Raw genomic sequence first — 17,496 nt, forward strand, 5'->3', positions numbered from 1 at the left:
TTGATCATCCAGTTGCCCTTGCCTTCTAGCTAGTGGGAAGGGTGTATTCCAGAGAGTAAGCACTGCCTTACTCAAGGACAGGAACTGAAAGTATTTCCTGTTTCTCCATTGATTATCCATGTAGCAATTCCTCCTCCATCTTCATTAGCCATCTTTAATCTTTGGTTGGAGGTGCTTAGATACAGGAGGAGACAGTGACTTGTGGGATATCAGTTTAATAACTTTGTTCATGTCTCTTTTCCATGCTTCTGTATTGGTTAGGCAATATAACCATCTGGCTTCTCTGGTTCTTTCCACTTTTTATTCTAGTCTCTGCACTTATAGGTACTGCTGTTTGAGTCCAGCTTGATGCCTGTTGTTTGGTTTGTGCATGTTTACTTAGTGACCAGTCAGTATGTCTACTGCTACATGCAGAGACAGAGTTTACTTTCAAGCAGTATATTGCGCTGTTTTAATGTTTGATTAGAAACAACTGCAGAGAAGTCCAAATCTGATCAGAGCAGCAGCACAGGGAGGAGAGGAGCTTAATCCATGTACTTGTGTGTCACATTTTCTTCACCTAAGTTGTCTTCTCTGAAGCTGCTATTAACGTCAGTGTGAAAAAACAAATATAGGTATTTTTACCTCCCATCTAGTGTTGAGTGTCTCAATCATATTTGATTGGATTTCTGTTTCCAAGAATCAGGCAGTATTTAATGAGGCACTGTTGAGTACCACAAAGTGATTTCATAATTGCCCTGCTGCCCAGCCCACTCATTGTTCAAGCTTATGTCTACAAGGATTAACCTCTTTGAAGCAGTTCAGACTTTGTTAATTCAGAAGGAACAGTGAAATATCTACGGAAGTGATCACACAACTGCTTTATTATCTTCCAAACTCTGCACAAATCCATGTATTTCACACAGAAGCTTTTGAACACAGCAGTAAGGGTAGGGTGTGCAAAATATTTCACTTCAGATCACTTCTAAGTGTGCAACTTCATGAAATTCTGGGGGGAGATGGCTGGTGGCAAAATTTGAAAACTAAATACATACATACATACATACATACAAATGGGTGCAGATGTGATGCTTCTCGTGTGAAGCTGGCCATTATGAATATTTTGGAAGTGTTTTTCAATTGAAACAGGATGTCTCATGAAGTTCTGTGCTCAAAATGGTCCATCTCTTTAAGAAAGATGGGCAGGGTTAGCAATATCTCATTCTTTTTTTTACTGTTCTTTGCAGAGTGGGTTAATTGCTGATGCCCGACTGAAAGACTTGACTCCACCCATGCCAATTATTTTCATCAAAGCCGTCCTTGTCGACAAGCAAGACACACGCAATGTGTATCCATGTCCTGTATATAAAACCCGCCAACGGGGCCCTACCTATATTTGGACATTTAACCTGAAGACTAAACAGAAACCATCCAAGTGGATTTTAGCAGGCGTTGCTCTCCTCCTGCAAATCTAGATTTCAGTTCAGTTCCCTTCTCCTTTTCTAGCAGCCTTGTCAAAAAAGTCATATTTTCTTATTTGGTATTTGCTTGAGAGAATGAATGAATGCCCAGCGTCGTTTCATACTTACAAGCATCTTTCAAAAAATGAAAGACGAGTTGAATTATCTTCAAGAGCACCACAGGATTTCGAGTTTATTACATTTTTAAATAAAAGGTGCCTACTTGGTTTATGTACCATAAATAAGTAATAACTATTATCCAATTTACAGAACAGGGAACATGTTTAAATAATAGGTAAAACAAGCACAGAAATTCATGTAAGCCGGTCTTCAGATACATTGGGACTACAGTTCTCAGAATTCCCAGCTAGCATGGCTGCACGAGCTGATATTTCTGGAAGTTTTAATTCTGGTTTATTCAGCTGAAACATTCTTGAAAGTCCTGGGAAATGAATGAAGTCTTTCCTAACGCGAAGAAGATGACAACATAAATATTGTGTTAGCTTCAGTGGGAAGGCCATACCATCCACACAGGTCCAAATCCCAAAAGCCCCTCTTCCCTGTTTCCCTTCAGCCACAATTCATTTGGAGAGACCTGGTGAGGACCTTCTGTGACTGTGGCTTCCAGGAATGGGAGAGATGGGCATGTATCTGAGAGGGATAGTCCCTCGTCCTAAACCAAGAGAAGCTTGGAAGATCAACACCGCTACTTTGAACTGCACATAAAAACAACATACAGCAAGCAGTTCAAACCCCATTTTCTAAATAATTGTATTTGCTAACTAAACTTCAAGTTGTCAAATGTTGAGATGAGGGCTGCTTTTTAGTAGTCATACTGCTGTTGGGTAATGCAAAGAAAGAGTGCTGTTGCGTTGGATTTTTCGTCCAGTGCCACATTTGGCACTGGCTTCAAAAATGAAACTGAGTAGCAAGACTGACTTTCATACACTCCAAGGCACAAATGAGTGTGTTTGACGTGTTTCTTTATCGATGGTTCATGCTTGCAGAAGATTATGCCCTGGAAATGCTGAGAGAAAGTGACAAGGCTATTAAACAAGGTGAAGTTTGTAATGCAGAAAGAAAATGTAAGAGTTTGGAATGGTAGCAGTTTCTTTATAAAAAATGATTTGCGCTCTGTTGTCCAGTGATTGTCTTCTCCTGTGCTTTACTTTGCAACAATACCGTGTTTTCTGATTGCTCAAATTACGTGTGTCTGATTGTACATGTTAAGCTCTGCTTGTCCAAACCAGGTTTTTGAGTCAGTGAGAAAACCAGGGAAGAGAGCTCATATTAAAAACTTAAATAAGGATTCATATAATTCTCTCTGAGCTATCCCATAATTTCAATATACTGGTTGCTTATCATAATACTGCTTGTTTTTGAAGTTTCTATGATGATTCTTGTTACATTTTTAGAGTAGCTAACTGTGGTGTTCCCCCATTAGGTGAAAATAGGAGATTAAGAATGTCATTAGGAAACCTGATTATTGTTACTAAAATGTCCAGAATGGTTACAGAAGAGACATAGCATACATTTTTCCCCAAATGAATGAAAATGGTTTTCTCTGGAGATAACTTGTCCTCCAAGTATGATAGCTGATTCAGATGGAGGCTGGTCAACTATTATCAAAATCTGTGGCAAGTGGCCATTTGTCTGCAAGGAATGTATCTGATCACTGGCAAAGAAATACCAGCGTGCACGTCGTCTGTGGGATTATTGGCAGTACAAATGCTTTGTTAGAATCTGAATTGCTTTGCATCGTAAACACAATGCACCAAGAATCTTAAATCTCTAGCACAAACACAGTCTTATTATTTTGAGAAGCATCTCAGCCATTTGTTTGGGAAAAAATCTCAGGAAAAAATCTTAACACTTTAAAACCCATGCTAGAGAAACTGAGTTGTAGCTCCCTCTGCTTTTCTATTCTCTCTCTCTCTTTTTACTATTGTTAAGGGGTATATGGGGAAATATGGCAGGATACAGATATGAGTAAATACATCAAGTAGATATATGATACACTGTGTTGCAATTCACTGCTTGGATGAAAAATTAAATGTCATTAATAAAGGAACTCAATAATAACTTTTGCTGGTATCGTGACACTACTAGTTTCGTTTCTAAAAGTCCCCCACTGCGCTTACTTTATTTCCACAAAGAAATAGCATACTATCTTTGTCCCTCTGTGTAGATTTCCACTTACCATTCTTCATAGTCACAGACTCACAAACTCAAGTGAGATTTGAGTGTTAAAAGCAATCTCTGACTGTCTGGATCTTAATATTTTAGGTTCTTCTAAAAAGCAAACTCCCTTTATTCAACAGAACAGCATGATGGAAAGGCTGGTAAAGGCTGCTGCCACAGTGAAAGAATTGGTCATCCATAGTCAATGGAGGCAGTCTGGTCTCCTTGGCACTGCACAATCCTTCAGCCTGCGCTATATTCCCCATTACAGTTGTTTGAAAGAGAATTGTAATGGGAAATGTACGGCATATCACAGGCCTACCATGGCAAGTCTGAAACTGAAAGCTTGACAAACTGCAAGGTTGAACACCTGCTTTTTAAAAAATAGTTCTTGGAGTGCTTGTATTTCAACACAAAAAGAAGTTAAGAAAAAAAGGCATGAAGGGACTTCAAAATCTTAAGTGTGGAGTCACAGGCTCTGAGGCGGTGAAACTGTAAACAGCCTCTGCAGTATAAAAGAGCAATAATAGGAGGCTTTATTCACAGATTCTGCCTGGTCTGTCCAAGAAATTCTTGATTTCTCTTGCTGACAATTTGTAGGCTCAGAAGATTTAAGAAGGTACCCTTAACTCGATACTGATGTGAAGATTTTAGGCCCTTTCGCAACTTGTACCTAACTCTAGCACAAACATGACCTGACAGCATTTTTGTCCAGCCATATTCCCATGACACTACTTTCATTCCATCCCCAAGGTCTAATTTAGTTGGGCTTAAATTATCCTTAGCTGCGCTGGTGTTAAAGTAGCATCTTCCCCCATCCCAATGCCTTATTCTGACAAAATCCAAGGGGAGCTTCAAACTGTATAAAATCATCAAGGCTTTCTTATCCATTACATTGGAAGGAAATCAGGTGTAGTGCCCAGGAACCAAGGTAATAGACAGGAAAGGAATTGGCAATGGGGTCAGCCATTGTCATGGCAGTAAAGTTTTTTGCTAACTCAAGGATGGGTGAAGAGTACTTCATCTCAGCAGTGGGGAAAGCCCCTTAGACAAGGAAGTGGAAGGAGCAGGAACACAGGGACAAAGTGACTGTCTAATGTGGGGCTTTCTGATTTTAAGGGAAGTTAAAACTGAGTGTAATTGAGTATGTGTTGTAGGGTGGGGCTAATTAAACTTCTATCTATCATCTATCAGTCATCATCATCATCATCTATCATATGTGTATACACATACATATATACATACATAATCTCCTTCAAGTCAGTTTTTGACTCCTGGTGACTATCTGGACTAGTCCCTGCAGTTTTCTTGCCTAGGTTTTTTGGAAGTGGTTTGCCATTGCCCTCTTCCTAGGGCTGAGTGGGAGGGACCGGCCCAAGGTCCCCCAGCTGGCTTCATGCCTCAGGTGGGACTAGAACTCATGGTCTCCCCATTTCTAGTTTCATGCCTTAACACTACACCAAACTGGCTCTTGTGGGTAAAAAAATTAACTCCTGGCAGAACAATAGATCCAATGACATTACGAAATAGATATATATTTGTGACTACAGTGGTGAAATGTGAGTGAATCACTTTGGTTAAGACTTGCTTTTGGATAACACATTGGTCCAACTGTTCATGCAATTTTGGGCTGAGCAAGTCCACCTTCCATCTTCTGTATCTAACTCCAACCTGCCTGTTCACTTCCATGATACTCTGTTTGGAGAGGTATCCCAGTTTCAGCATAATCCAGAAGCCAATTACAGATCCTGATATTGGCTGTCATGCTATCAGTCTCAGACACGGCTACCCATAGTTCAGGGCTAATGGTTCACTGATTTAGCTGACACCAAAGTAAGTTACTGATAGAGCTTTTACAATCCATATATAATGGGAGACATGGACTATTATTTCTTATAGAAACCTGCTTATAAGTAACACTTTCCAGAAGTTGTGGGTATGCTGGCTACAGACTTTAGGAGTTTTAGTTCCAGTGTATCTGCAGAACATCAGTTTGGAGAAACCAACCCATGGATACTGGCTTGGTGGCATGACTATGCTTCCAGAAGTACCTTGTCTTATCCAATTATTTGAACTGCAGCCACTTAAGGTGGTAGTAAGGAATGTTAAACTCCTTGGGATATATGTACAATTGTTCTCTAAGTCCAGACAGGACCCCAAGTCTGACTAACAAAAGAGGCTCATGGGAACTGAGAAATCTGGGCAATCTTTAAACAAATGAGCTGTGATTTCTGAGAAAGGCTGTATTGGCACTGTCTCATGATGAAGACAGGTTCTTTAGGGGCAAACAGAATTTATTTCTTAATTTTCTCTTTGGCACTCTCACACAATAAATGGCCAGGGGTTCCCATCTGAGCTCATTGATGGATACATGCTATACATAATTTTTAGATTATTTGCAACACATCTCTCAACCCTGGACATCTTTCCTACTGTGTATGGGTGGCTATAGTGCTTTTATCCTAAAACTGCTAAGACTCACACAGTTTACTTATTACAAGTAGTTCATTAAGTATCTGTAATTGGCCAGATAATTCAGTGCACGCATTTACAAATGCACTTAATTTAAAATGTTTTGTGAATGTATGAGGCTTTCTGTGGAAACTGAGTAGAGTCTTTACAGACAATAATGTGGTGGTTCTAGTATGAATAATATGGAAAAAACAGTGCATTAATGCAGGCTGTGCCCAAGATAAATGTATGAAACCTTAGAAATATTTAGGAATCAGAAGTTACTAAAGTGGCAATTTGCCTGATGAATAATGAGAGTTTTTATATTTCTTATTACTTAACTTTTAACCTTCAGAATTTGCCTAATTTTTCCTCTGCCAATCTCTGCTTCAGATGGTCCTACAAACAACACACCAAAGATATACATTTACTGGGATGGGCCTTATTTTTGCTGATAAAGAGAGCCTTGCACAAAGAAGTTAGTGTTTGCCAATTTAATAGGGATATAGGTCTGTTTATATCCTCAGTGAGAGCCCACAGGTTCTAAAGAGCCATTTTAAAACCTATTGCTGTTGCTGCTGTTACTCATACGATTTTTTGTTTTCTTCTGATATATTTCTGTCTACGTAAGGATTTCCCTGAATACGTGTAAAGTATTGTACATTTGAAGGGTCTCATTTTGTTTTCAGATGCATAGCCATTTGACAACCCAATTACATATGATTTGGTAGTCGTCTTTATTTTGTACTCAGAAATCAAAGTACGTTCCATCACTAATCTCTACTATTTTTAGAGACCATAATGGGTCTATGAACATAACTGCTACTGAAATCCACCTACACTGAAACAATTTTGTGTGGCTTTGGAATATTGATGTATTTTACTAAAGGTAAAGACTATGTATCGAAGTTGTTATGGAGACCCAGGAGAATTGCCATTCTATTTTTATTCCTCCCCTTTATTAATATTAAAGAGATCATACTGTGTTTTTTTCTGGAATGAAAAGATCTTTTTCAGACATTTTGTTCCCTGTTAGATGTGGGTGGAATTTGGGTGTTGTGTATACTTTTACTGTGCTCTGTGTACTTAATGAGCTCTGCAATTAATTACAGTAATAAGATTATTGGTAAGAAGTGGCAGATTTAGAGAAGGATGATTAGATAATTAGAGATAAATTGCTGTTTGTGGGATCTTATTGAGTATGTGATGAAGATTGTCTGGCTTTGAAGAGATAATTGAGTCCCTGATTAATGACAGTTTGGCAGCAGCCCTGATTTCAGCTTCACTCACCTGGATGAAACCGTGATGATCACTGTGGCAAGAAGATGAAGGATATCCAATAGCTTTACTTTAAAGAGAATAGTGGGGGAAGTAGATAAAGTGATTAAGAGGGCCTGCGTTTGAATGCTGGAACATCTGTTTGTTTTTATGCCTGAGTTCAGAAACCTTCAAAATGTCTTCCTTCAAGGAAACCTTTCTATATTATGTGTCCTTCTATTGCATAAGAACGATCCTCAAAAGATATTCACATTGGCACTGACAAGGCATCAAGTGTGAACTGAGAACAATGCACTCTGGTGGACTGTCATATGGTAGGGTAGGGTTGGTACCAACCAACACCCAGTCTGTTGGGCGGCTTTTCCACCATCACTGATCTTCTCATTCAAGAAGTGTAGGATCTCCTGATAAAAAATCTGCAGTGGCAGCTTTGGAAAATAATGCCATAGGAAAGTGAAGTGTGGAACTGATACTACATAACACACACAACTCTTAAAATAGAAATAACTGACTCAGAATGAGTTGTTAAGTTATTTAATGCTTTTATGTTCTCTGCTGTTTGGTCTATTTTATCTGAGGAGGAACATTTTGAAAAACTTTGGAGGAATTCTTTGTGGTTTCTTGATCATTTATCCTTCCAGTAGGATCCCAATCTTCAACTCCTTTTTATTTGCACTTCCTTCTCAGTCCTTGCTATGTTTGTGAGTTTCACTTCTCCAAACATTTTCAGGCAACTGGTATGCATTCCGATCATTTCCTGCACAACCAAATGATGATGCAGGGGTGGGAGAGAGTAAATCTATAATTTATAATTTTAACTTCATTTAATTTAATTATAAATTTATAATTATCTGTCACCCTAATTTTTTATCATGCCTAGAACAGAAGCCCCTTAACCCATCTTTTCCAAGGAGAAATAGTAGAAAAATTTAATCTTATGGACAGAGCACACCTTTACAATTCCCTCAGAATGCTTTCAGTTATGCCCATGCCCATGCCCATGCACATGCGTGCACACACACACACACAAACACAGTCCTTTATTTCTTACTGTCATCATACCTCACTGTTAAGAAACTTGTTTGAAACTGGTTCCTTTAGCACATCCTCTTTTGAAGTGTCTCTGGGTTCTCCATAAAATATATCAAAATCTAAACCTTTTTCTGGCACTAAACCCAAGCATGTTTTTACTCACAATCTGTTATGATATATAAGTACCTTGTAAATATAGATTTTCAGTATTGTTATGACTTACTGTTTGGCTTATAATGTTTTCAAGGGTACTATTGTATATTTTGATTAATAAACTAATAATAATTAGTTAATAGAGTAGATAACATTTCCACCAAGGCTCATATAATTCCACTTCCAGCTTCTGTCAAGTTATTATTTGGAAAGTATGAGGCAATATACATTTTAAAATGTATTTCTGATAGCATAACCTACACTACAAAACTAAATACATTCTCTAGTGCTTGGCCCAAGTACGCATCTAAAACCATTTATTTAAATATTATAAGCCTCAGATGCCTAAAGCACTCCCTAAAATGAGCACCCAGCTTGCTGGGGAAGGTGACGACTGGGGAAGGCAATGGTAAACCACCCTGCTATAGTCTGCCAAGAAGACATCACAAAAGCGGCGTCCCCCCAAAGGGTCAGACATGACTCGGTGCTTGCACAGGGGACCTTCAAGCCTCAGATGACCAGTATGTCTTTCAGTAAATATTCTGATACCTAGATATTGTTACTTTAAAAAATTGGGTCTGTCACCCTTAATTCCTCTCTACAGTTCAAATAACGACAATGATATCTTGGATCTTTCAATATTATGTTGGATCAATCTTGCCCAATAATATATTTTAAGGTTGCATTTGTTAATTATGTGCAGTAACTAGGTTAACATTTTTTCCTAGTTTTGATCCTGAGACTGGCAAAGAGAGCATGAGGTGTATCAGTTTCATCCAGTAGTACTCATTCTCCTTGTTTTAATGATGGTCTGGGAAAAGCATTGAAGATCAATATTTTTGTAACATGTGTTATCTTTAGATTCTCTCAGCTGCATAATATCCAATTTTATAAACTGTGTGTTTCCTTGTTTACTGTTTTTCCATAGATAAATTTATGGAATCTATTGCCTCCAAATTCTGTTTTCAGCATATTCTAGTTGAACATAGTGCTACTGGATAAATTTAATGCTTTGGAATAGGTTATCTTATTTATCTCAGAATCATTTCTAGAACAATGCTGTACAGCATATAAGCTGGTAGAACTGAGGTCTATTTCATTCTTATGTAATGCTTTAAAACTGTATTCCTCCAGGAACAAGGAGTACTTTTTAAATATTTTGTAATGCTTCAGTTCATGTGTTAGTTTGCACTTCTTTAGTTGCTTGAGCATTTCCCTACATCATTTTCAACACCTTGAGTCAAAAGTTGTCTCCACAGTAGTGTCACTCTTGCCATATATGTTGGGCTTTCCTCTTTCCACAGACTATAATATAGCATGGGTGAAAACCCTCAGATGCCTTCAGACTTCCACACCAGCACCACTTGTGCTTACTGAAGGATCCAAGGCAGTTTGAAGATCTGCAATTGTTTTCAAAGAGGCTATTTTGAAATCAAGCAGCAAAAATCACTGCTCTGCCCCAAGATCCTGCAAGAACAAAAATTTCACTGACCTCCCTCCCTCCATTCAAAAGGGATACAACATAAATGTCTTGTCTCCCAGTCCGTGGCCTTACAGTACTTCATTTTGTGTGTATTGGTCTAGTCCATGAAAAATACAAGAAAACAACCTCCCATGAGGAACCAGGAACTGTGGTAAGACAGGAGTTCCTCAAAATGGGGAAACAGACTGCCCACAAGCTTGAAACAGCAGCAGCATTTTAAACATAACAACAATACTAGTTTATTGCAGTGTCAGATACCGTACAGCTAAGCTGGAGAGAAGGTGGTTCAGCTCTCTGTCAAGCCTCAGTGACAGAGTCAAAGGGCAGGGGGACAAAGCTGCTTTCAAGCTGGCATAAAATCCTCCCAGTAAAGATGGCCCTAGTTGGATGATGCTTTTGAAGCTGGAGATAGCTAGGAAGCTAATCCAGGAATTTGCCAAGAGGCTGAATTTGGCCAGCTAGTGTTTAACTCCTGTTGGCTTATTTGTACTTGTTTCTGCAATAGGCCAATGGAACTGTTTCCCCCACACCCTTGGACCTGCTCTTTATAGCTCTCGAATTCTCTAGACATTCTTCCTCTAGGGTTAGCAAACATCCTGCTCCTAAATGAAATTACACATTCGCAGTCATCTGCCTCTCATTCTTTCTGGTTTTGTCACATGCGATGTGAACATGATCAAATTAATTGAACATTAATACATGACTCAAATAACTCTTGGCTGGAACATTTAATCAGTCATATATAGACCTTAATTTTCTCCTTCAGTCTTGGTTTCAGTGAAGAACGTGTGCCTTTCGAGTGTAACCTCCTTCCCGGATACACAGTTCCCTTCCATATACAGGGCATACCAAAAGTCAGGCCCCACAGAAAATTTATTATATAAATTACATTAGAAGTTTGAATTGTTTGCCATTTCCTTCTAAAAACTTTCTTGTTTGATGCATGACCCCTGAACATTTCTAAGTACAGTAACTTTATTTATTTATTTATTATTCACATTTCTATCACCGCCCATCTCCCCCCAAAAGGGGCTTTACTCTGGGCGGTTTACAGTAAGATTCACCTTAAAACCACAACATCATAAAATCACCAAGCCGACACCTACAATACTAAAATAATAAATAAATATAAATATGGAATTCAAGTGGGAAATTTCCATTTGGTAGGGAGAACTCTACATCACCAACCACCCCCAGGAAGAGCTGTTGCCCTGAAAAAAAAGAAAAGTAAAACGTATTATGATTGGCCTATGGGGGCCTATGGGGACTCTGGTACACTCTGTAGGTGTGCATTTAAAGGTAGCTTCCTTCCTTATCTGCATTATCACTGAAGTGAAAAATATTAAAGAAGTCTCTTTGTCAATGGTCACATGAAGCTTCTTGCTTCTTTAGCCTGTGCCCCTGGGGTGCAGTAAGCTTATAAACTCCAGTTCTTTGTAGCATCTCCTTCAAAGACCAACTTCTATTGTTTTTGGTACATTTTCCCCCAGTATCTCTGTGGATATCATGTTATATTGGTGGCAGCAAACTTTATCAAATATCACCAAAGGAAATAGATGTAAGGCTCATAGAAACTTCATCTAACATGGAACAACTCTGACAATAACAAACCTCAAAATGAACAGTGCTTAGGTGTGTCTTGATCACAATTCAATGGAACAATTTTCTATTCATTCTCCTCCATATTCATATTAATGGAACATCCTTCATGACAGCTAGTAGAATGTAGTCTGAATTTAGATCATGGCTTAGGCTCAGGGAGTACAGTTGCAACCTTTCCAGAGTGATAATTTGGGGATGTATGTGAGTGTGTTATAGCATTGTTGTGAAATTGATGACTTGAAGATCCAAATGCAGGTTTTGAACTAGCAATTCTTTTGGTGAGAATTCTAATTCTTCCTAGCACTCTTTCTGGAACATGGTGCAACTGGTGTGATAATTGTCATCTCTGCTGTGATGGATTAACAGCATAATCATATACATGCTCATTCAGAAATTGGCCCCACTGAGTTCAGTGAAGCTTGTTACCTATTAAGTAGGTACAGGAATATAGCCTGGTTATAGAGGAAGGTCATCTCTTCTCCATCTGGCCAACAAACACACATCATTGCCATGGCAAAGAATTTAGCCACCTTCCTAGGAGCTTCACAATCTTGATCCTACATGCCCTCATTACAGCCAAATTCTACACTCATTTCTAGCTCACAACCCAGTTTTCATATTATTGTATGCTGATGCTGCTATTGTCCTTTCTGTATCCCAAGCAGGGCTGTGACGAAGCCTCCACATGCTAGCATTTTATTGCTAGATCCAAATCCTGGAAAGTAACTGTCAAATGAGGATAGTGGTACTTACTAAGTGGTGTGCCAACCTACCTCATATCTGAACAATCAAAACCTCCAAACTGAGCAGGTAAAGGCCTTTAAATACCAGATACCTCTTTTCAGTCTTCTCTCTACTGGAAAATTCAGTCCTCAAACACTCCAGGCATAAAAGCTTGTAATGCAGTAATCACAAGGTAAGGGAAACCATTATGTGCCAGCAGCAATTATACTTTTTAAAGCTAAAACAGTGTATGGTGTACAGTGCTCGGTCTATAAAGATATCCTTGCACTAGAAGCAGTTCTGGTCAGTTTCTGAGATCCCTGCTTAAAGTTCTCACTTTGTCACAAACTCACCCTCCAGTTAGAGCTTGAATGCGTCTTTGGTGACACCCTTCTGAGACTCTACTGGTTAAAGTACTGGCTCAAACAAATCTAGGGGGTGAATCCCTGATAATTCCCTGCAGAAGAAGCAAATAACATATGGTCCATTGTCAGCTCTCTCCCCAATATTTATCTCTGCTGGGCGTAAACAAAGCCTGCAGTGAGGTCAAGCAATTTTTGACCTTGATGTAGATAGGGGCAGAATTATAACCTTTCTTATAATGAGCTCGTGTATCCACCTTTCACTATCCCCAAACACATACCTGTGCCCTCACATAGGAGGGCAGTCACACCGGCATGCCTACAGCCTTTGCCCTCAGTGGTATTAACTGGGAGATTCAATAACATCCCTTTCCAGAGCACTTATGTGTAAGTACAGACACTGAAATTGAGATGGCTGCGCATGTACTTTTGCAATGCCCTATCACTCTCTGAGGACGGAGTTAATCTCTCCTCTAATCACAAATTACTTGGACCAGTCCCAACAGACAATTGTGTGCTTCTTATTAAATTATCAAGACCTGCCAGGGCAATGATTTGCCCAATATTTAATGATGTTGCCTGTAGAGACAGAAAGGATAATGAGAGAGGGAGAGATTTGACGGTACATCACTATGCCGGAATATTGTACGTAAGTGTTTGTAGAAATGCACTTCAGTGCAACACTTCACATGTCTGTTGGGCCTCCATGACAAAAATATTTATTATTTATTTATTTTCTTCCTATACTGGTTTTCATGTAGTCATGCCTGGAGGTGGTTTACAATTAAAAAAAAATACAAAGATAACTTAAAATTAAACATATTCATTAAAAGGTCATAGGAAAATAATACAACCAACAACACTCCTCTCCCCCTTTGTGGTTCTCAGCACATGCGGCAGAACTGTATCTCTCAACCAGATCAGCAACAGTAAATGTGATCTTCAAATATCTTCCTGGCCTTGAGTTGCTTAGGCTTTCTACATCAAAACTGAAGCACTGACCCTGCCTCAAGAGCTGACTAGCAACCAGTGCAGTTGTTTCAGCAGAGGGGAAATGTTTGTACAACTTGTTTCCCCTTTCAACTCTAACATGAGGTTTCACAATACATAAGGCAAGGGGAACCCATGTGCCTGTGCCTGCAGGCCTCAAGGTGGACTATTTGTAATAGTCTGTGGGAATGACGTTGGGAGACAGGAGGAAGAGCAGCAGACGGGACAAGCAGCATGTAAAATATTTCTCAGCCCACAAAAGGAGAAGGGGAATGGGAAGCATTATAGAAGGGACCCTCCCTAGTTTTCTGGAGAGTAAAAGGAGAAGAGGGGGGAAATACTTTCAGTCTTGCAACATTCTGTTAATGTAACCTTCCAATAAAGAAAGAGTTAGTACTCATGGCTGTGCTTCTTGTCTGGACTACCTTGAAGGGCTAACATCAATCTAGCAACACTGAAAGTATCCTCCTGTGGGCTGAGAAGTCTTTTATGTGGTGATTGTCCAGTCTGTCACTCTTCCTCCTGTCTCCCAAGGTCATTTCCACATATCATTACACTACCTTTCCTTCACCACTGAGCTATGGTGAGATGCCATGCTTGTGTTTGATGGAAAAAGGCCCACCGTTTCAGGGTGCATCAGGTCAGACTTGACAGGCCTGTTTCAGGGCCCTGTCTTGGTCACATGGTTCTCTTCCTCATAAAAGTTGAGCAAGAAACTCTTTATTTGTGGGGAGCAAAGCCAAGGGGAACGGACAGCAAGCTAGAGTGGCGCATCTCCCATTCCGGGCAGTATTTCAATACTGTGATCATTGTGCTCGTGGTGTATTTCTGGGAAAGACCAAGAATCTGTTTTTGAAGGGTCTGTTGATTGCTGCCAGCTGGATTGTGTTTAATTTTCTTCTCATCTCCCTGAAATGAGATGCCAGCTTGCATAGCTGTATATCACTTAATCCTGCTGGAAAACTTACCAGGGAGTCTGAGCTCATGAAAAACAGGCGATGGAGGCTTTGCCAGCTCCACCAGCCTCTTTGTTGCAACAGTTTAAGTAACATGGTGAACAAAATCTAGGCATCCCCTCCCCTCCCCATTTGCAGGTTGATTTTAATGTTTACATGACAGGTAGACACTCAGCAGGTAAAGCTTTTCTCAACTCAGAGCAGCAGATCTCATGCTTTTCAGTAGTTGTACATGTCAGAAGAAAAGGAGCTCATAGTCTTAATGGAACGATTGAGAATGTTAAGTAATGTGGGGTATGAAATGGAACAAAAGAGCATTCTGCCTGTCAGGTCTGACCCCCAGCACTGATTTGTGTTATTAGTTGATTTGCATCTGCATTTAGAGAGCCCTCCCTCTCCTAATAATAGTTTTCTGGGCAGCTCAAAGGAAAATGCAAAATGTAACATAAAACAGTGAAAACGTATTCAAATACAAGCTTCAAAGAAGGAGCTGAAAGACCATCTATCAAACGACAAAGATAATGCAAAGCAAATCCTTTGAGAAAGGCTGTTCCATCACTAAATGCCACCATTTCCCCTGCTCCCTGTCTTCATGGTCACCTCATTTGCAGGGAGGCATAGAAAGTAGGCAAGCTACGTTCTGCAACTTCAGTTAATACATATTAGGCAAAATAATGCTTTGTATGTCTGGCTTATTAGCCATTCAGGGAAATTATTCTTCCAAGAAATCTGATGATTTATCAATTTACTAGATTTATATTCCACCTTTCAAGTCAATTATATTATCTCCCACTGCTGTATTCAGTACAGTTTGGCTTAATTCAATTTATTTCAAGCAAGTAACAAACACAGAACTGTTAAAAACATGGATTAAAATCTATATTAAAATTCATTAACACCTGAAAGACTATTGAAGGAAAGCTTCTTGGCTGCACAGACAGAGAAAGTCTGGCCTAAATGGCTGGGTAAGTCCCAAAGGAGGGCAGTCCACAGCCACAGAGTGATGCAGGAGAAGGCCCTCTTCCCTGTGCTAGAATAATAGCAATAACAATAACATCAATCCATCCATCAATCTGTATGCCACCTATTCCTACCTGGCTCACTGTGGCTTACAAGACAACATATACCCTCAGTAGAAAAACTCATAACACCCAAAAATCACAATAGAAATATCTGTAACCAATAAATAACAATATAATAACAATATAAATCATTCCTCCAAGACCCTCTGGAAGAGTTTGGTTAAAACCCATTTAGGGGCTTTATCCTTTAAATTGTGCCAGGCAAGCAACTGGGAACTATTGCACATCTTTTGGTATAAGTATTATAAGACCCTTGAACATTATAAATTTTGGGATGTTGCTGAGAAGCATCACTTAAATAATGATATCATATTCAAGGCAGAAATGGGGAAGTATTTTATTGAAGTGATTTATTTTTTTGTATGTCTTGTTTAATAAATGAATAATTTCCCTGTCCTTCAGCTATCTTCCAAATTCTGTCTGTCTGTCTGACTCTCCCTCTCTCTACCTGTGAATGAACTAATCTTTTATACCCTTCAATCAGAATAGACCCTCATGGTGTACAATATACAAAATGATACTGTAATGAATGCCTATCCTAGAACACCATCAGACTCATGAGCAGGATCACAAAGATATCTGATTTATTAAAGAATAGTATGCAGGATCACAAAGAAAGCTGAGAATGGAAAAAGCGCACCAAATGCAAACTAAAAACCCTTGGTACAAACGAGATCCCTCCTCCCATAGAATCTTCCCAGGCTCACAATCCCAGGTGCTCCTAACGGCCTCTGCTGGTCCGCGGGAAACGTCCTTGAGCAGAGCCCATAACCCAAACACATTCCATTGAAATGAACATAGATACAGAGCTTGGCACAGCAGCTCCCTCCCAACAGAAACGCGCGTCAGCACCATGGCATGTGAAATGTTACGATGCACAGTGCACACTGAAACAGTGAACATGACAGATACACATAATACAGTCAAGTACTGCAGAGACAATACTCTGCTAACCCCTTCCAGGACAACGAAGTTTTAACAAGTTTCTGAAGGGGCTTCTCTCGCCCCTTTGGACAAGCTATTCCAAAGAAGGGGAGTTTCTACAAAAAAAAGTTTGCTTCTCTGCCCCCTGAAAACAGATATTCTGATAGGAAGGGACTCACTGTTTGCACATATTTGGTAGGCAGATTCTATCTGGAATGGGTGGTCTCAAAAATGTCTGTTTTATAGCAGCAGAAGAAACACAGTTGTGAGCATGAGAGGGAACTACTACCGGAGAACTTTTCAAAGGACTTCATAATGCAGCCTATCCCTGCTCATATTGCTGGCATCTTCTCCTGGCCAGCAAAAGAACTGAAGAAGGCTTTGCTGCACCTGGCATGAATGACCCTGAAGGTAAATCAGGGATAAATCCTCTGTCCGTTTCTCCTGCTGCTCCTTCCTTTGCCAGCAGCTGTGGGAGAGATGCTGTACAAAAGATTTGCATCATGTTATAAAGCCCTACCCCGAGAGAACATGCAAGAAGCCATGCCAAATTAGGCAATCTGTAAAGAGAGTCCAAGCAGATGCCAGACACAAAATCAATGAGACATCCTTCAAGAGCATTGCAGATGCTGCACCCAAATCAGTGGTTCAGGATCAGTGGCATAATCACCACTGAATATGGAGGAAGGAGCCTGCTATGTTACTGCATCAAAGCTTGCTCTTCCAATTGCTTAGATTGCTCTTCCAAGCAGAGTAAGGCTCAGGTTGCTATGCATAGTAGGCCTCAGGTGAGTGCAGTGGAGTGGAAAAGGAGTGGGATTAGGGCTGGGAGAACCAGAT

The 17,496-nt window shown here is 39.8% G+C and overlaps 1 protein-coding gene across 1 annotated transcript in view; it reads left to right on the top strand.

The window, feature by feature from the left end:
• DNAH9 (dynein axonemal heavy chain 9) overlaps positions 1 to 2,279 on the top strand; it is a 224,218-nt gene extending 221,939 nt beyond the window's left edge. The window contains exon 69 of the mRNA XM_063292577.1: positions 1,227 to 2,279. Within this exon, the coding sequence (XP_063148647.1) occupies positions 1,227 to 1,454 (228 nt within the window). The 3' untranslated portion in view covers positions 1,455 to 2,279. The remainder of the gene's footprint in view (positions 1 to 1,226) is intronic.
• Positions 2,280 to 17,496: the final 15,217 nt, after the last annotated feature.

This window comes from Candoia aspera, chromosome 2, assembly GCF_035149785.1.
Source record: "Candoia aspera isolate rCanAsp1 chromosome 2, rCanAsp1.hap2, whole genome shotgun sequence".
Lineage (NCBI taxonomy): Eukaryota > Metazoa > Chordata > Lepidosauria > Squamata > Boidae > Candoia > Candoia aspera.